At 33.1% G+C, this 21105-nt stretch overlaps 1 protein-coding gene across 3 annotated transcripts; it reads right to left on the bottom strand.

Annotated features, from left to right (window-relative positions):
• Positions 1 to 1363: 1363 nt before the first annotated feature.
• On the bottom strand, positions 1364 to 19967 carry LOC107775647 (putative flavin-containing monooxygenase 1). Of its 3 annotated transcripts, XM_016595397.2 has the most exons (8): positions 11965 to 12193; positions 11598 to 11659; positions 8592 to 8658; positions 6194 to 6657; positions 4440 to 4677; positions 3806 to 3984; positions 2744 to 3105; positions 1364 to 1868 (listed from the first exon to the last, which is right to left on the bottom strand). In XM_016595397.2, exons 4-8 carry the CDS (start codon positions 6632 to 6634, stop codon positions 1517 to 1519), a joined length of 1572 nt encoding a protein of 523 aa, XP_016450883.2. In that variant the 5' UTR covers positions 6635 to 6657; positions 8592 to 8658; positions 11598 to 11659; positions 11965 to 12193; the 3' UTR covers positions 1364 to 1516. The 3 variants fall into 3 exon arrangements, with proteins under 3 accessions (XP_016450883.2, XP_075077571.1, XP_016450882.2); XM_075221470.1 differs by lacking the exons at positions 11598 to 11659; positions 11965 to 12193 and adding an exon at positions 19907 to 19967; XM_016595396.2 differs by lacking the exon at positions 11598 to 11659.
• Between the last annotated feature and the right edge of the window lie 1138 nt (positions 19968 to 21105).

Here is a 21105-nt window from a genome sequence, read left to right as displayed (position 1 = left end):
GAGCAATTTAATTAAAGTATCTTTTTTCTTTCTGAGTTAAACTTTTCTTAAGGGATATGCTAAATGCATAAAAAGCCCACTTATTATAGACCGAAATAGTGGCGGAGCCACATTGAAGCAAGGGGTGTCAAGCGATACCTCTTCGCGGAAAATTACACTATTTTGTTAGATAAATTTTTTATTTTATGTACATTTACTATATGTTGACTCCTCTTGACTTATCGATGTATCTAATTATTTATATTTTGACACTCTTGATGAAAATTTTGAATCTGCCACTAGATCGAAGTGAGTAAAATTTTACCAATATTATAATAATGACTAAGCTTTGGTCCCAAACAATTAAGATGTTATATGAATCATCACCTCCATTTGGTCAACTCATGTTATCATCACTCTGTATATATGAGCTTACTCATATTGTCAGTTCCAAACTCAAATAAAAGAGGACTATAACGGGGCTAACTACGAGACTGAGAGCTGATCCTAAGGACTATTATTATATATTATTGTTGTTGTGAGATAACTTTAGAATGAATGTTGTGCCTCTTATGTTTTTCTTTAAGTTAGTTGTGAGTTGCTTGATGATGTAGGGATCGTTCAGAACAAGGATATCTTAGGATTATCATTATGAGAAAGATAATATATATTAAGATTTTAGTATTAAATGTATACCAGTTTTAACTATATCGATAACTAAACACAGAATAAATATAATCTTAAATTTTATACCAGAATTAATCCCAATAGCGAAACGGCCCCTAGGGAAGTTAAGGCTTGTTGTTAAGGAAGTTGGTTAGCTTGGCGGAGTAAAACCACTAATAGCCTGTTTGGTCGAGCTTCTTTTTGGCCGAAAATATTTTTTTTGTCAAAAATACTTTTTTCAAAGTTAAGGTATTTGACCAAGCTTTAGAAGTAAAAAAAATGTTTTTGAGTAGAAACAAAAGCAGTTTTTGAGAAGCAGAAAAAATTATAGCTTCTTCCCAAAAACATTTTTTTGAAAAGTATTTTTGACAAAAAAATACTGTTAGAAGTATTTTTTTAAAAGTTTGGTCAAATATTAATTACTGCTCAAAAATATTTTCCAAATTAATTAGACTAACACAAATTATTCCTCATCAAAAATAACTTTTAAGAAAATACCTTTAAAAAATAACCTTTTAAAATAAGTTGATTTTAGAAGATCGGTCAAACATATATATATATATATATATATATATATATATATATATATATATATATATATATATATATATATATATATATATAAATATAAAGATTTTCCCTATCAAATCTAGACTTGTCAAACTCATTAAAAAAAGATAAGCTGTAAATTTTTCTATTTCATAATAGGACAGAAAACTTCTATAAGATACTTGAGAATTTACTAGACAAGAGAAACCAATCCAATCTCAAAGACCAATATAAGGTAAAAAGAAAGAAAATAACACCGTCCAAACATATTGCACCATTATACATATAAAAGAATCTCAAATTCTCCAAAATATATGACTAATTAATTAGGACTTAATCCAACATAATCAGACTGCACATATGGTTGAAACCACTCATCATAGAAACTCTTCTTTCTTCTATTGTTGCAACCAATGTCTTTGCACAATTGATCATTGTACCAAATATGTGAAGCTGCAATGCAAGCTCTTTTATACTCTTTCCCTGCATATTTTTTCATGTAAATTTCCCACATTTCAATCTCTTTTTCCATCTCTTTTATGCTTGGCAACTTGAAAGTATGGTCAAGAAAATGTGCTAGCCATTGACACCTCATCTCAGATGTGTGAAGATTTGTTATGCTTCCTGAGTATCCTATTATTGCTAGTTGTGGTATTCTTGGATGTATTATGTGCCTGCCCAAATATTACAAAGAAAAAGAAATAGCAAATCATATCAGAAACAGGAAGGGGAGACTTGGAATAACAGTAAAGTTGTTACCTATAGGTCACGGGTTCGAGCCATGCATGAAGTCAACCATTGATGCTTCCATTAGGATAGGCTACCACACCCCCTTGAGTGCAACTCTTCATCGGACTTTGCGTGAATGTGCAATGCTTTGTGCACCGGACTGCCTTTTTTATATCAGAAACATGTAACTTATTCTAGAGAAAATTTCCAAATTGCCCTTCTACTGTTAAAAATATTGTAGTATTAGCCTTCGTTATACTTTCGAGTCATTAATACTCTTGCCTTTAGCAAAATTTCTCCTACTTTTCCTTGACCCTAGCGGAGTTACAACATGGAACTCGATTAAAATCTTGACATAGTGGATTCCTTGACTTTAAAAAATTATTTCGTATTTTCCCTTTATCCTAACGGAGTTCCAACAAAAATACGTGTTATCGGAAAATACGAGATGATTTTCTATGATGAAGATATCAACAAAAAAATAAGCAGTTCGGTGTATAAAGCATCTCGCATTCAAGCAGAATTCCAGGAATGATCGCACCCCTGGGAGTATGATGTAGACAGTCTACCCTAATGTAAACATTAGTGACCGCTTCCACGGCCCGAACTCATGATCTATACTTCACACGGAGACAACTTTACTGTTGCTTCAAGACTTCCCTTCATGACGAAGATATCAATGACCCGACAAAATAGATGAGATTAATTTAAAACGAATTCTAGTAGTGGAGGGTAAATTTGGATCTTTTCAACTTATTTATTTATTTTTGTAGGAATTGGGTGGGTGGTTTGATAGTAGTAAATTAGTAATAGTGTGTACCTGTAAAGAGGAACAATTGATTTAGGTGAACCCATTATGTAGTTTTGAAAACTTTTTGAGGCAAACATATTCTTCAGCTTCTCTTGACCTTTATATCCAGTAGCAAATATAACAAGGTCAGCTTTTATAGGCTCATCAACTTCTCCATCAATAATCAATCCTTGTTTGTAGAAAGAGAAACACTGTGTTTGCTTAAGAATAATGCTTCCTTCTTCCACTTTTCCATAGAAATTCTCAGGTAATAAGAATGCTTTGCAAGAAGACATATCTTGAAGAAAGCTTTGTTTTGGTACCATATTGTAGTTCTTCAATGGAAGATTCCATCTAAGGTAACTCTCCACAAATTTTGAAAAACCCCATCTCTGAAAAATTATTGTTCAATGAAAATAAAAGAATTAACAAATAAAATTAAGTATATGAAGAAAAAAAAATATACATGAAATGTGTCAAATTTGCTCATATATTATCTGAAATTAATTGGGCCACTTTATCATCGGTGAAACTTCTGTCTAACAAAGCTCCACCATAAGGGTAATATTAAGGGCACAAAATTGACCTGTCGCCCGAAATTAATTAAGGTAATTGTCACTTTTAGTCTGCGGCAGAAACAATTTATATTTGGTAGTCAAAAAAGTGTATAAAACTTATATAATTTTTGTATATAACATACAGAATGTGTGTGTATATATATACATACATTTTTTCAGTTATTATTTTGAGAGCAGCTATACAATATCATTTTCCCAATTAATTACATTCGCTAGCCAAAAAGTGTATAAAGTATGTATATTACATATATACAAAAAAACAAAAAAAAATGTTGGCTATTATTTTGTAGTAGATAAAACTTATACATTTCTCTAATTTTAGACCACAATCAAAAGTTGAGGAATAAATTTATACTTTTTTTTTCCCACTCATATCACATTTGAGCTACATTAATAGCAAGTTCAAATATAAGACGATTTGCAAACGTTAGCAATTTTGAATAATACACGAGCAAATTTAGACTTTCCTATTTTTTATTTCTTAATTAATGGAATGGATTTCAAGAAAATTTACCAGAGGGGAAAGTAGGGTGGCCAAGGCACTGTAAATGATGTTTTGGCCAGGCTTGTGAACCAAGAGCTCTGAAAAGCGGCTACCATATAGAAATCCAAGATTAATTCCCCACCAAAAGCAACCACTCGGAAGAGCCCATGCTATTGTCCTTTGAACCAATGTACAAGGATTTCCAAGACCTAATTTACAAATATGATCAAATTTTGCTTCAGTTTACCATGGCCAAAAATAAGATTTTTTGATATTTGTGTACGTCCCCCAAAAAGTTTGGGTAGGAAGCACTTCCCCCTCGAATGAGCCTTACACAGTATAAATTCGTGGTAGAAATGACATCACATATCCATTTTAAAGGGTTGTTATTTAGAAATTAATCAGCGCATCCTGAATTTTAGTTTTCCGGTTCAATTTTTTGGGACAAAAGTGTCCTGAATTGTCATGAACTTATGATTTTTAGTTTAAAATTTCAGGACAAACCAGGTACTGGGTAATCTCTAAATAGCATTTCTGAAAATGGCTATCTCTGCATTTGTTCCAAATTCGGATTAGTCGGGCCCCATATGCTGGTGCAAATATCAGTTGAAAAGGCAAGAAATTATATATGAAAATAAAGGATTATGATCAAAGCGTTTCTTACCATTAGCAGCAGCACATTCAGCAGCAATATCTATAGCTGATTTCTGAGAGCCAATAACTGCAATACTTTTCCCTTTAATTAACTCTCTAGCACTTTCATTGTCCATAGCTGAATACTCCATAGAATGTATTACTGTCCCATAAAAAACATCAGGCCCTTCACCTATAGGGAACTCTGGGATATTTGGTAGACCACTATACCTCCCAACGCATAGAATCAAAAATTCTACTTCATAATCCTGGAATTAAGAACATAATAAATTATGAGTTGAATTTTCATACAATAATAATATAAAGATTTTTTTACACTATCAAGTTAAGATGACAAGCGGAATGATCTATAGAAAACCTAATTTGATAATTTAAAAATAAAGTAATAAATTAATAATCTGATATAACCAGTTAAAATACACTAGTCAATCAGTTATAATGTATATGACGCTCTTTCTATTTTAGTACCTTCGAAAACCATTCTATTCCGTGTGCCTTAAATTATTAATATTTTAAACTTTGTACTCATTCAAACATCTTTACATAAAATGGAATAGAGTGAGTAGAAGTGTAAAAATCTTTATAATGTCAAGATATATAGGATAATGAATTCCATAAACTACTACTCGTTTCTTTTCAATTTATGGAAATTTTTTCGCTTTTCGAGAGTAAATCTGACTTATTTTTGAAGCTAAATTAAATTAAATTAACTCAATATTTTAAAATTAAAATTTGAATATTCAAAAACTATATGAAAAATACTAGTATATAAGTTGCAATATAATCTTCTCAAAAGTAAAAATATTTACATAAAGTGGATTGAATGGAGTATTGACTATGGGTGGAAGAAGGTTGAACGAGTAAGTTTTAAAAGCTTTATTTTACAGATTTCGTAACAAAATCAGAAATACGTTATCTTCAAATTTTAAATTTCAAAACACTTAAACGAGTAATTAATTAATCTTGGCTAATGTATATCTCTTTGGATCTCTAAACATGAATAGGAATAGGAGCAACTTAAGTCAAACGGAGTTACAGGGTACGTATGAATCGAGTTATATATTTATGGCACGTGCGACATCTCTTAAGTATTTTTTAAACTCTAACTTACAAATATTCCATCACTCTCAAATATCAATTGTTTTAACAAACTGAATTTATTTCAAAATATTTGACCTTTAAAAAAAATCAAGAAGTTAAATCTATCTTCTTTCTGGTCCCAAATCTATCTTTACTATCCCAATTAGCGGGTTTTTTTTGAATTATCTACTTGGTGTCCAGTACCTATATTGAGGCCCGACTAAATCGAATTCGCGCTAGGAAGTCGTATATTGGAGGGGGAGGTAACGCGCTCCCTAATAAAGGCGACTCCATACCCAGGGTTCGAAACCGAGACCTCTAGTTAAGGATGAAGGAGTATTTATCAGTCTACCATAAACCTTGTTGATAATTAGCGGATTTCATTAATATGGACCGAATGTAGCCGATGTTATTTTTGGTTATTCCAGTGTTTTTCTGAATTGGATCCCGACTGATTCAAATTCGTTATGCATTAGAAGTTTCTTCATTCTCAGGGTTCGAACCCGAGACCTTTAATTTAAAATATGCAAAGATCATATACATCCCACCACAATCTTTGGTGGTAATGTAGTAGATGTGATTATACAGCAACAAATTAATCAATCCTAAACTACTAAACATATATGAAAGAAATCAAGAAAGAAGAAAAGATTTTGTTTTCTCTTTCAGTTTAAACATGCATACCTGAGTGGTGAAGTCCTCAGCATGTTGCACCAAAATGTGCCATTTCCCCTTAGAGCCAAAGGGTTTCCCATTTCCACTCCAAAAATCCCAAGAATCCATTTCTTCATCAGAAACTCCAACATAATCTATACCAATGACTTTTGTATTCAACTGAATATAAGGAAGCAACTCAAAATGTTGAGAATAAGCCTCAATATACTTCAAAACATCAGTATTATGAGGATATCTTCCTCTAACTGAAGAAGGCCAAGGAAAATCAGTGAATTCAAACGTTCTCTTTGGACTTTGAAGTCTAGTTGATTCAATAGTTTGAGTCCAAACTCCTCCAATTTCATTTGAAGCTTCAAAAACTATAGGAATAAAGCCTTTTTCTAATGTGTATTTGCATGCAAGAAGTCCACTGATTCCAGCTCCAATAATAGCTACTCTCTTATTCTCCATTATATGAAATAAGGATAAAATTTCTGTTGAAGAAACTGAGAGTGTTAGGACAATATATATAAAAGGGCAGTCTGGTGCACAACATATCCCGTATTTACACAGGGTCCGGGACAGTAGCGTACACAAGATTTTAGATACGTGACGTCAGCATTTGAAGAAATGAACGAATGAATAAATCACTATAATAATAAGCGGTGTCGTTTTTTATATTTATATATAATATTTTTATTTGTATACTATCTATATATACATATTTAATAAAGGTATATCTGCCCCTGGTCCGAGGAAGAACCGCATACGAAGAGATTTAAGGTAGACCGTCTACCCTTGCAGACAACTTAATTATAAGGACTTGTAAAAGTTAGACAACTTTTTACGCGCCGAATATTTAATTTAATTTTCTTGTACTCTTGAGGCAATTAAGGAAAAGTGAAATAAATGAAATTTGTACTATTTTAAATTCATAGAGGTCCAGCTCTATCTCTAATAACGTTTGAAAAGGCTAGTTGAGTACAAGACAAAATTAGTTAATGTATGCCAAATCTCAGAAGAAGAATCCAATAAGATATATTATGTTAATAGGAGTAATATCATATGAAGCTGCTTTTTTATTAATTAATTATTACTCCCACCCATCTACGTTTATTGATTTTTTTAATTATTTTACATGTATTAAAAAATTCACCTTTTAGCATTAATTAACAATATATTTTTTTTAGTCCTTGACTCTGACATGTAGAGTGACAATATGCCATTGTTTATCTATGGCCAATATGGACGAGCCTTTCATTATTGTATTTGGATAGTAGAAGCAGACTGAGTCGGTATTGATCTACGAGAGGCCTCGTATGCCTTTCAAGGCTTCCCCAAAGAATTACACGCGATAGGAATATTTCTTGTGCTCTTTAAAATTTTTTATATATAATAACGCTCAATTTGGTCAATAAGGTTTTTTCATTACTTTAAGTTCAACTTAAAATATAAACAATGTTTGTTATAAAATTTATTTTTCAACTCCAACATATAATATAAAATTTGAAGTTGACAAACTAATTTGAATACTATTTTCAAGTGAATTTCAAATTTTTACTTACAAAACTTCAAACTTTCTTTTCAAAGTCAAATTAATGTTCAAAAGTGTCAAACACAACAAATATTTTTTTATATTCAATTTCAAATATTTTTTGCTTTTTAACTTCATCAAAATATTGTCCAAACGCCTGCAGTTACAATTTCATCTGCAAGATTAAAATTAAGTTATTTGTTTCTAGGTTAATCACTTAGGTGCAAAGATAAAAGGAATAAAAAAATGAAGGATGAATAAGAAACTTTTAAATAAATAAAAAACCTTAAAAGGCAGATATGGAAATAAACGCAAACATGATATTCTCTCTGTTCTAATTTACGTGAACGTGTTCGGATTTTGAGAATCAAACAATTCTTTGCTCGTGATTCTTTCATATGCATGCCTTTAAATATTTATTAATTATTGTGACTTATAATACTTTTTATGTAGTTTTTAAATTTGTTAATTTTATCTCAAAAACTCTAAAGACCCTATCTTCAAATTCACGATTAAATTAAAGACCCGTTTGGCTATAGATTTCTCTTTACGCTTTCTCGAAATTTTTTTACTTTTTTTTTTGGAATCATTATTTGGTAATAAAATTTTTAATTGACTTAGAAGTTGAATTTCAGGATTTTTTGGAAAATTTTAAAACTCTAAAAAACTATTTTTTCAAAATTGTCACTTCAAATCACTAACAAGAATTCAAAAACAACTCCAAATTGTATTCATGTCCAAACACAACTCTAATTTTTAAATCCATTTCCACTTGATTTTTAACTTTTTCCGAAATTTCACAATGTTTATGTCCAAACGCTCTCTAAAAAATTTAAATTTCGATAAGCAAAAAGTATCACATAAATTGAACAGAATAAGTATTTTTAAGATTACCTGAACAAGAGGCTTTAATAATAAGCTGACATCAAAACATATGAGGTTATGAACAGCCTCTCCCTCTCTGGGAAAAAACAAAAGCAATTAAAAGAAAGCGTTATATCAAATGTTCACTCAAATGCAATATGATAACTTACATTAAGACTTCAAGGCCTTTATATAAGTTTACAAAATTTTAATATTAGGAGTTACAAATCAATGTGGGACAAATAACCCCCACTAGAATACAAAATTGAAATATTTGTTTAGATTAAAGTTAATCTTTTAAAAGTTGATGCTCATTATTAAATTTAATCTAAACTTAGTAACTTACTTATTATAAGAATATAGTCCAAACTTGATTGGGATAAGTAATTAATTAAAGAATCCACTAATAATCATTAATTTGGGGTAAGTAATTAATAAAAGAATCCACTAATAATCATTAATTTGGGGTAAGTAATTAATAAAAGAATCCACTAATAATACATCAAGAGTTTTAGATAATATTCAATAACGAACAAAATTATTTACGCAATAAGGTCACTTAAAAGCGAATGAAATTAAACTTTTTTACACTACCAATATGGTTGAACTAGCTTTTGAGAATAACTTTTATTCCCATGTTGCCAATTCCTAATTACTAATTGTTAGTATTCTGTATTTGAAAATATATTAAAAAATAGAAACAATGTAAAACTAGAAATTTAAAAGAACAAAATTAATATGGGCCCACTGTATTCGCAGTATTTCCTTAAGAATTTAATCCCCTCATAGCACCCAAGGTTTAGGATTATTTCTTCCAAGGATAAAACGGATTACCCTCACTGTGTAGCGGTACTTCAAACCTCAGTGACCAACAAACTCTAATATCAGTAGCAAATCATACTTACTACTTTCTTTCTGTTAAAAACAATGCAGAAGAAAGAAGGAGAAATCAAAATTTTTGCAAGGAAAATCTTAAGGAGAGTTCATGTATTTATAGCCAAAACGTTGGGTAATACACGAGTTACTCTTCTATGTAAGGCTACAATTCAAATTGGTTGTTTTATAAAACGGCTATTTACGCAAATCGCTAAATTCAAAAAATAACAGGAAAATTAAAACGGAGGAAAAATTAAATTACGGTTATAGAAATTATCTAATTTGGATTAAATAATGTTGCGTTAATATTAACAAATAAATTTGGTCCAAAAAATTAATCAATCAAATCTGAGCGAGAAATGACGACGCGAGGCATGCCATCATCTGACAAAATCCGAAACCGAAGCCGAACGACGACGACGCGAGACTTGTCTTCTTCTCAACTCCTTAAGAACTAGAAGAAGTGCAATTGTATATATACCTATCAAAACTTTTTCCTCCTCCAATATGGGACAATGTCCCTTTGTCAAAGAGAAAAATTTAAAAATTTAATTTTTCCCTCCATCTCCCATTCACTCTATTTTAAGTTTTAACAAGCTTGAAACCCAGCACTAATAACAATCAATCAGTAGTCATTTAATAGCATGTTTATTGCAGTTGATAAAAGTAGTTGATATGTATCGGATGTTACAAAATACTTTCAAGTGTTGAAAGTAATTTTATAAATAATTAATTACGTGATTAGATTAAAATGTTGAGACTAATAATAAACAGTTAATGTATTTAATAAATAAAATATTGAGAAGCCCCATTTCAATTAAATATATGAAATGCCTTACAGCTATTTTAAAAATACTATACATTTAAAAGTATATTATATGGATAAGAACAATGACAGAAATTAAGTGGGAAGGCGTAAAGGTTTTTGTCTTGGCAAGCGCATTCGAAGATTACGAAAATATAAAGGATAAAACAGTAAAAATATTAATAAAACAGAAGTGCTTACAAAACTGAAAAGTTATAAGCTGGTCTTCTCAATACTCCTATAAACTTTTAATAAATTTTTGCTTATAAGTATTTTTAATTTCTATTAAATACATAAATATATAAATAAATGAAAACATATACTCCTATAAACTAGTTTGACCCGCTGGTATGTTTACTAAAAAAATCTATCTAAAGTATCTCCACAGTGTAAGTCTAACCAAATGTTTCTTTACTCGTATGAAAAGTAAGATATATCAACGTGTTTTCTTCGATGAAAAAGTAAAACCTTTTTCATCGTCCCTACTCCATTATCTATTTGAGTTGAACACTCTTCGTCGCAAAAGTATATTTTTTTACATAGATCAAAATATATTTTCTTATTACTATATATATACTTATATATTTTTCTTGAACACCGGTAACAAAATTTTTAATTTCGCGATTGTTTGGTGGTATAATTTGAACAACCTGATATTAATTGATAGACATAATATGTCCATGTTGAAAAACTCAACAATTCGGTAATAAACTCAGCAAGCACTATATCATATCAATTCTTTATGTCCGGGAGGTTTCCAAGAAATGATCATGTAATTTGTATCACTGTGTGGACTCCTTTGTAAAATGAGTCAAATATAACGGTAGATCCCTACTCGAGTGAAAACTGTAACTGTATGCTAGTTCTACCTTCCCAGTAGCTAGGGCTATAACTGTAATCGGTAATCTGTAACTACAAGGTGCACCAGGTCTAACGAACCCGCCGTTAGCTACCGGATCCTTCAAAATCTCCTCCATTTATACTCTTTCTTGTAAATAGTAAATACTTGTACAAAAGCATTTTCAAAATAATAAAGGGCATATCATTCCTTATCAAATCTTTTAATTTTATTTCGGTAACAGTCATCATGTCTCAAGTAACAGTAAAATATGTCTAGTAATAGTGAGAATAATTCAAATAACTGTAACATCTCAATTAACGGTAAAATATATCTAGTAACGGTAAAAATATTTAAATTATTCGGTAAACATCTCAAGTAAACTGTTCGATATCATATCAAGTAAAGGACTTGGCCCACATGCAATTTTAAAGCATCAGTAATATGTTTATTTTCAAAATCATATATAAACCATGCAGGTTATGAAAACACAAATTGTGGTAAGATTACTACTCACAGTACTCGCTTCAAAATACCAAGCGTGCAAACTCGGGCGTTCATACGACTTCCTCGATCAATCTATATTATCACAAACATGAGTCTAAGTGTCAACTTTGCGAAGTACCAAATTCCTCGTGGTTCCATTCGTAATAAGCTTAGTAAGGCTACCTGTGAACTTATCAAATACTTCTTTGTAATTCTTTCTTCCTAGTTCATGAAACGTTCATCAATTTAATCAATTTTATGATAATAAAATAATTCATGTCTAATGATATTCATTATAACTAAATACAGCATTAATTCTAGTATCACAATTTAACTCAAGTCAATGATTATCTATATAATATTACTAGTTAAAAGTAAAATTAAGAATACAATGTTACCTCTTTCTTTTATTCACTCCACTGTGTGAGTTTTGTTTCTGCGTATACCTACACTGAATCGAGGTGAAATTCCTTTTCTTGTTCCCTTTTAAAACTTTATGCCAGAGGACTTCATTCCCTCTTTAATTTCCTTGTAATGCTTTCTGCATATGATGGTAAATATTTCTTTTGGAGAGGCTTCGTGGCTCCTTCTAGGTTTTCGTTGTTTCAGATTCTTTATATTTGGAGTAAAGTTCTCCACTAGCCTAGTTCATGTTTTTATCCATACTGATGGGCAACGGCTCAATCATTATTAGTTTTATGAAATGACCAATATGTCCCCATTTAAATTATGGGGTTATTACACTCGTACTATATATGTCTGAGAGTCCCATTATTATACTCTTGCATAGTTTCTTTTAAGATAGTTACAAAGACAAAACTGCAAGAAAAGTACTTTGTTTTGGCACCAGAAGAGAAGCCATGTGATTCACGTGAGAGGACTTTTTTGGAATTGAGTTGAAGCTATATACAACTTTTAAATAATAAATTAAAATAAAACAAAGGACAATGACCCCACTACATATTCATATATGTAAGGAAATTATGTATTGTCACATCATTCAAAGATTAAATCCCTTTGAGAACATGTTCTGTTGGAGTGTCTTTTAACGAATTGGGGTTTTTCATTGTATGCGGTAAACTTGGTTAGCGATCGTCGGACAATAGAAGGGATGACACATGGAGCTGAAGACACGTAGGATGTGAGTCAGCAAATAGTCAATACCTGTTGTAAGCACGTGACCAATGTTGGATGAGTTCCGAAAATAGAGTAGTCAAAGTATTGACATCGGATAGCATTCAATAAGCGACCATTATGGAGAATATCTGCATTTATAGCCAACCATTATGCATCTATCAATATTGGTTTTATTCTCATTTAAGAGGAGCTTGATTTGAGGATCTTGACTTCCTAAATAGATCTATAAACAGGGAAATTAACATCCATTGTGGACATGAAACATTCTGTACATAAAAAAGCTACATTATGCTCTCATTTTATAACACTATTCTCAGTCTCTATGCTTGAATATCATTCTTACTTTTTCCATCGAAGAGATTAAGTTCATACATAAGCTTGCATTTCCTTTAATTCCATTTTGTAGCCTTGTTTCTGTTATTATTCATTTCGTACTTTTGGTTCAGATCGATTCACTTGCCTATAAACCAAGTTATAAATTCAGTTGTATCGTTTTGACGGGTGAATAGTTTGGCGCCCGCCGTGGAGCATAGACAATTGTGTAATTTCTTTGTTCCACTCATCTGTTGCTAACAAATTTTAATTCTTTTCTTAGCAGAAGAAAAATCGGAAATGACAGCTAACGATGTCAACAATGTTGGAGCACACTATGAACGTGAAGATGTGTTTCAACAGGATGATTCAGCAATGAAACCCGCAATGAAGGAGATGAAACAACTCCAGTTCATGAAGGACAGAATCCTCGACATATGAGGAGTCCAACCTGATGATGAACTCGTTGTTGAAACGGTCAGAATCTTAAGAGAACAACAAAAGGAGATTATGGATCACCTCTCAAGGCAAGATCGGGTGATGACAGAATTAAAGCATGCATATCGGGTGCTTCTAATAATGCTAATGGAAAGGCTCCGATTCCTCTTAGTGTTCCCACAAATCAAACGGTTCAAAGAATCGATAACGACACTCTTAGGGAGGAGACTAGTTTCAACGAAACAGGAGGTATCTGTAGTGGATATGGGAACAACAACTTAAACGATCCTTTCAAAATCGAGCTCATGAGGTTCATGAGAGAAATGAATAAACGAATGGATTAGAATGCAAAGGAATGTCATGCTCGGATGGATCAGATCCCGGGAGTGCCACCAGTGTTAAAGGGGCCATATTCAAAGAAGTATACACAAATTCTATTTAAACCTAGTGCGGCACCGAAGTTGATCCCAAAGAGGTTTAAGATGCCAGATATACCGAAATATGATGGGACTTCGGATCCATAGGAACATATAACGACGTACACAACAGTTGTAAAGGGGAACGATTTAGCTTAGCATGAGATTGAATCTATTTTGTTGAAGAAGTTTGGCTAAACCCTGACGAAGAGTACCCTAACTTGGTATTCTCCTTCACGTGAGCATTCTATTTATTCATCTAAAATGATTGCAGATTTGTTTATTAAAGCTCATGCTAAGCAAGAATGGTCCAGGCAAGGAAGACAGATATATTCAGAGTATCCCAAGGAGAATCCTAACTCTTGCGAGAGTTCGTGATTCGATTTCAGAATAAAAGGATGTTGTTACCAACGGTTCTGGATGAGTGAGCAACGGAGGCATTTACAAAGAGTATCAACCCGTTGAGCTCCGATGCCTTCGGGAAATTGAAGGAGAGTTTGCTCGAATTTTAGGCAACCACATGGGCAGATGTTCACAATCACTACAAGTCAAAAATAAGAATTGAAGAAGATTAACTTGGTTCTTCGGTGTCTTCCAAAGGACATAATCGTGATCGAAATCAAGATAGGTTTAAAAATGATTTTATGCAGATCGGAGGTCCTCTAGAGTCGTTTTCAACCATACGAGAGGGTCGATGCTCGTGGAAATAAGGGTTTTCAGTCATCGAAAAGTTTCACTACTAATAGAAAATCAAACCGTGGTCGAAGTAACAGATCGTTGTATGAGAAAGAGACGGTAGGGTATCGAGAGTCGACATACCCCAGATTATCTGACTATAGTTTTAACATCAGTCTGGTAGTATTGGTGTCGGTAATGAGGAATATTAAAGAATCTAGGTTCCCGAAACCAATCTGACCGGATCCTAGCCAAATGGATCCTAATTTATGGTGTAAATTCTATGTGACTCACTGCCATAGGACCAGGGACTGCCGACATCTTTGTAAAGAGGTGGCTACATTGTTGAAGAATGGCCACGCCAAGAACAACTATGGGAGAAATCGGGATCATGCAGAACCGTCAAAACCGACATCAGGGTCACCTCGGATGACAATCAACATGATCTTCGAAGGAGATCGAGTCAATGGGGTGACATTTTCAGCAACAAAGAAAAAACGATATCAGTGACACATGGCAAGAGGATCCGAGAATTTGATTCTGCTCCATAATTCTTTTGAGCCTTTCCTCCATCCTTGTTCTTTGATTCTCGGTAATATCGGCCTCCTCAGTTTTGGACGTAAGTTAGCTTCCAAGTTATTAACTTGGTCCATAAATCCAGGCTCGCGTTCGGCAGCAGCAGTCATGGTGTCGTGAAGTTTAGCCCACTTAGCCTTTGCTTTCTTAAGGTTTTCATGTAGCTAGGCAACTTCTTGGCTGTGAGCCATTCTATTTTGCTCGGATTGCTGTACCCAAGCCTTGAGATCGTGTATTTGAGAAATTCTCGCTTCCAATACCAGTAGGCGCTCGACAAACTGATTCCGTTCGACTAAAAGTTGGTCTCATTTCGAAGTAAGCTTTTGCTTCTCCAGAATCAACCTCTGCAGGCCCTCGGAAGCAAGAAAGTTGGCCAGAAAAAAGTTAGAGCTAAAGTTATTAATGCAAAGTATAAATTTAAAGAAGATAAAAGAAAGTTAGATTGATACCTGTGCCGAGCAATACATGTTATTATTTATTGGACACTCCATAGAAATAGAATCCATTTTCTCCAATTTTTTTCTGAGGCCAGCGGCTTCAAATGATTGGAAATCTCCACCAGCTTGGAAACTATATGGAACTCATTCGAAACCGAAAGAATGGAACTTCATTTTCCATGAGGGTCTTAAGTGGGTGCCGAATAAGTATTTCCCAAATTTCCTTGGTCGAGAGACCATGAAGTAAGAGTTTCTTCCTTTTGTTGGCATGGCATCGGGGGAGAGGAAAAGCTGGTGAAGAAGGAGTGACAGTTGTTATTGGCCCAGAAGTTAGTGGTAGGGGAAGGTCAGAGACTGAACTCCTTTGACTGGAGGCATCGGCAAGAATCGAAAAACGGGAATCGGCATTTTCAACCAAATCCATTTCCCCTTAGATTCCTTCAACTTCTTCTGGTGGTGGAGTTTGAAGCTCTCCCGGCTGAGCACCTATTTGAGCTAATAAAGATCCTTTTTTTCTATGAAGGGCATCCGATTCATCGTTGGTTTCTTCGTTATCAAGGACCACTATGGCCGATCTAGTTGATTTTCTTTTCGATTTTTTCTCCTGAGTACCAGCCGAGAAAGTGCGTTTTCTTTTTAGTTTCTTATCTTTAGGCTGGGTACTCTTGGAGGAGGCGCCTTCACTGGAAGCAAGAGTAGATTCACAAGCTTGCCGTCGGGCAAGGGCATGTTGTAATACCTATTAAGCTTCTTTCGGGTCATCGAGAGCCTCGACGCCGAGGCACACAGCGGATCCCTTCAGAAGTCCTATGTGGTATAAAAATGTAGTTAGCAAAATTTTTCTAAGTTAGGTTGTAAGATTGAAAGAGGGGAAGGAAAATCTTTGTTTACCTTGGTTTTTGGCTTTCCACCCATATTTGAGAGCCATTTCTTTCCACCTTCGGGATTCTGGTGTAGTAATATCCAGAATTTTATCTACCTATGAGGCCAGATCTTGAACCCGTAGTGGATTTTAGTGAGTAGCTGGGTAAGAAAAATGTAAAGTTAGTAGCGAAGGAAGGTCTTTCTGAACAAAAAAAATGGTATTTGAAGACTTACGGAAAAGATTCTATGATTCGAAAAAAGCTGGTGATGTGGTCGGGATGATGTCCCTGGTAGCCATGACAACAAACCATTCTATCCATCCACAGTTGTTGTCATTATCAATGCTAGTAAGTAGAGCATGCTGATCGCGTTTGCTAATCTTTAGCACTCCCCTAGGGAAAATATTGGGGGAGTATAGATTCATCATATGTGTGAGAGTTAGGGTTTTCCCGGTCTCAGAGCACAATTAGCAGAGACAAGCCACCGTACACCATACGGAAGGGCCTACTTGTGCCAGACATATTTGGTATCGGTGGCAAAATTCTAAGATTAAAGGGTTCAACTACTCTCAAAGTGAAAGGGCCCAAAGTGCAAGAGTATGTATAAACATACATGAACGCTGGTTTGGAGAAGATGACCCTTTCTACCTCGCTAGGGGTGAGGATTTTAATATTGTTATAGTTACAATCCTCTATCACGACATGAATGCTAGGAGGACGGATGGAAGAAGAATACCTATTAACATGCCAGAATCTGCCAATTTTAGGATTTGCAGGTTCTTTTTGTTCTTGAAGGTCAGACTTCATATTAAGTTTAAGAGGTATGATAGTGTTTACGGTAGGATCAGACTCGATATCAACCTCTTTGGTTTTGTTCTTCTTTGAACCTCCGCCAATGAGAATGCTAGAATTTCCGAAAGCAGCAGTGTTAGAAGATATGATGGTGAGAAATTTTTAAAGAAAATTTTTTATTGAAAAAGTTGAAGTTTGTAGTTGGATTCTAAGATAAATCAAAGAAGAAGAAGAAGTTATAAAAGGTAAAGAGTAAAAATGAGGAGTGGTAGAGAAGATATAGATAGCGAAAATCATGGTCTTGATTACCTCGAGAACTGGCAAAAATATTTGTTGAATCGTGAGATATAACACATGTTCGGGTAATTTAAATGCGGAGAGATATGCAGCCATTCAAATGTCAGAAAATGTTCAGAAATTGCTTGCTAACAAAAGAGGTTTTCTCTACTTCCTGGTGACACTAAAGTATTGTCACCAAAAAGTAGGGGGACTATCTATATACAGTAAAATTGGCTAGCGACAGTTGGATGAATGAAGGGATGACACGTGGAGCTGAAGACTTATATGATGTACGTTAGCAAATAGTCGATACCGATTGCAAGCATATGCCTAATGCTGGATGAGTTCCGCAGATAGAGTAGCCGATGATAAAGGTTCAAAGTATTGACATCGGATAGCATTCAATAAGCGTCCATTATAGAGAATATCTGCATTTAAAGCCAACTATTATGCAGCCATCAATGACGGTTTTATTCTCATTCAAGAAGAGTTTGATTTGGGGATCTTGTCTCCCTAAAAAAAGCTATAAATAGGGGAATTAACATCCATTGTGGACACGAAATATTCTGTACACAAAAAAGCTACATTCTGCTATCATTTTATAACACTATTCTCAATCTCTATTCTTGAGTATCGTTCTTACTTTTGCCATCTGAGAGATTAAGTTCATAGTCAGGCTTGCATTTTCTTTAATTTTATTTCATAGCCTTATTTATGTTATTATTCATTTCGTTTTTGGTCAAATCGATTCACTTGTCTATAAACTATATTATAAATTTAACTGTACTGTTTTGACAGATAAACATTCATATTATTTGAAAACTACATGTTAAATTTGACCAATATATGCACTCCTGATTTTTTCATAATAGTGGCAGACTAATATGTAATATTAAAATAGTTTATAATAAATTTAAGAGAAATGATCAAGAAGTTTTTCTTTGTGTGATTGTATCTGCCATTTAATGTGATTAAACCATTGATAATTATTTAAAGTAAAGATCTTAGTAACTTCATTGCCTTCTTAGTATGAAAAATTAGTTTATCCTCAGTCCCTCTTCTTCTACGATTAATTGTGACATATGTTGTCACATTGAATAGTTACAGCCATTCTAAGTATTTCCTCGTTCCTATTTTGGACATGGCTGAACGTGAACAAGCTCGAATTGTTCCAAGTGTGAGTTCTCAAAGTCGAGCAAGGGTCAACAATGAAGAAGTTGTTGCGGGACTTTTTTATAGTGTTCAGACTCGTAGGCTGAAGTTATTAGGATAGTCCCGAGGGCGATACGAAGTGAGTAAAGGATAGCTGAATGAATGAAAAGAGAAAAGAAATTTAGGGAGTTTAAGTAATTTAAATGGGCCCTGATGCTTCCATCCTGAACATGTACACTTTTTCGGTCAAAAAGAGATGAATTGTCTAATTACATAGATATTACTGATTGGGAAGTGTTAGCTACTTGTTATTCATAAAAAAATAGACTTTGAACATCGTTGCGTAGCACCTACTAACAAAGGGCGTTCAAAAATTTGAACACCCTAGCTTATTGTATTTTCTGGCTTCGCCACTGGCCGGCCCCGACAGAGTACTTCTCGTATGAAGTGAACAGATGAAGGAAGACATTTTCTTAGTTTATGTAGTTATTATTGTTTTTTTTATAAGAACTAGGAATTATCAATACCCTTAGGGGTCATTTGATTGGAAAGAAGTTATCCCAATATTAATTATTCTGAGATTAGTTATTCCACCTTTTCATGGGGATAAAAAAATATTATAATTCCGGGATAATTAATTCTGGAATTAATTATACCGCAATTTTCTCCCAACCAAACATGGAATAAACTCTTCTTAAATTTAATTCGGAAACTAAATATTTATTATCCCTCGTACCAAACGAGCCATTAGTATTGTTCGATACATGTTAGCCGAAGATCACAAATTGAAAAAACAAATCCAATATCTCTAGTGGCTAATTATAGATTTTGTTAAACGAGCTTAACTAACTTCTATATGTTGATACTTTTCACACTATCTACTGGTCACGTTAATAATAATTAAAAGTAACTATTCATAATGAGCAAAATTAGTAACCGGAAATAATGCAAGTAACCTTATACAATAGGTTAAATTCATTGTTATAAGTTGATATAAGATAAAATCCTTGTTAAATTATGATACGATAACAGATCTAAATTAGTAATGATAAGCTACCTACACGATCTTTTCAAGCATAAAATCAGTAGTAGGATATATTTATTGCATTTATAGTGTATGTTTTGGTGATTTAACAAAAGAACCACTTAACATAGAGATTATAGACATAATTTGTTGCAATAAAGTTGAAGTGTATTAACAAGAAATAGCTTCATTTAAACATGATTATTGGTAAAGCTAACATAGTAATAAGTTTGGCTTACCGCAAATAAGAAGAAGAAGAAGATTAGCACATTGATCATAACAAATGCTGATTTAATTCCCAGATCTCCCTAATAACGTCTCTTTCATATAGTTGAGTAATTTTCACCTATCAATTTCAGACACAAGAAAATATTCCAGTGAGAACATGAGTAATAATAGATGATATTTTTTTTATTTCAAATTTCTTTAACATGATAAGACACTACTATTAGAACCACGTGTTTTTCGTGGTGATGTTTCCATTGAAAACAGTTTTCTTTTGCACTTTTGTGACAAAAGTCTGTCAGAAAAACACATGTTTCCGGTCACATGCGGAGCTAGAGTATTAGGAAGGGATGTCAGAATTCTGTCTTTGTCTTTTAAAACATCCATTAAATATAAATAAATTCGTACGTTAGAATCTGCTAACTTAAAATGAAATCCTGACTTCATCTCTGGCTGTAGAGACATTTTTCTAACAAATGATCATCGATTAGAATGGAAAAACATGAAATAAAAAAGCTGAATACAAAACAAAACTCCTCTTACCTACGTACTAAAGGAGAAGAATGAATCACACCTGCAGGAAATCAGTGAACAATATATGTTAAATGAGACTTAGCTTGTGGCAATATAATTTGTCTCAAGAAATGTGAAATAGCTAGCCGGCCTTTGGGTTCTTTGTTTACTAAGTGATCAGAGGACGACATTTTCTTAGTTTCAACCGGCTATATATATTAACTTTCGTTAGTACTATTAACAGAAGCAGATCTAGGATTTTAGTTCTATGAGTTCATTATTTATAAATTATGAGTTACTATTTATTGTAATTCTAGTAATCTTTTATACATAAATTTATGTTTCGTGTCAAAAATATTAGGTTCAGTTGAACCCGATAATTCTATGTTGCATCCACCCTGCCTACTAATTTAACTGAACTAGGGGTTCTCATCCTAATTAACATCGTTTGCTACATGTTTAACCGAAACATGTTTCCTTGAAAAGAACAAATTCAATAGTATATTATATGCCGACAACGTAATTTATTTGGATATTATCATGTAACCTTGAAAATGATACGTGCATGCTAACCCGAAAAATATTCCATATACACCAGTTTAAATTGTATTGATTGTAAAAATACATCTATTCTGTCAGTAAGTATAACATAAATCTTTTTGTTTTTGCATTGTATATATATATATATATATATATATAT

The sequence above is a fragment of the Nicotiana tabacum genome, chromosome 9, assembly GCF_000715075.1.
Source record: "Nicotiana tabacum cultivar K326 chromosome 9, ASM71507v2, whole genome shotgun sequence".
NCBI classification, from domain to species: Eukaryota; Viridiplantae; Streptophyta; class Magnoliopsida; order Solanales; family Solanaceae; genus Nicotiana; species Nicotiana tabacum.
The sequence above is the reverse complement of the archived record's forward strand: the minus strand, read 5'-3'. Positions and strand labels throughout refer to the sequence as shown.

Bases quoted from the DNA above. Each gene is read 5' to 3' on its own strand.
- LOC107775647 (XM_075221470.1), bottom strand. From the start codon at position 6,634: ATGGAGAATAAGAGAGTAGCTATTATTGGAGCTGGAATCAGTGGACTT. The intron at 4,678-6,193 runs GTATGCATGTTT...TCTTAATTCCAG, and splicing joins CTGAGGACTTCACCACTCAG to GATTATGAAGTAGAATTTTT. The intron at 3,985-4,439 runs GTAAGAAACGCT...TTTGTAAATTAG, and splicing joins TGAATGTGCTGCTGCTAATG to GTCTTGGAAATCCTTGTACA.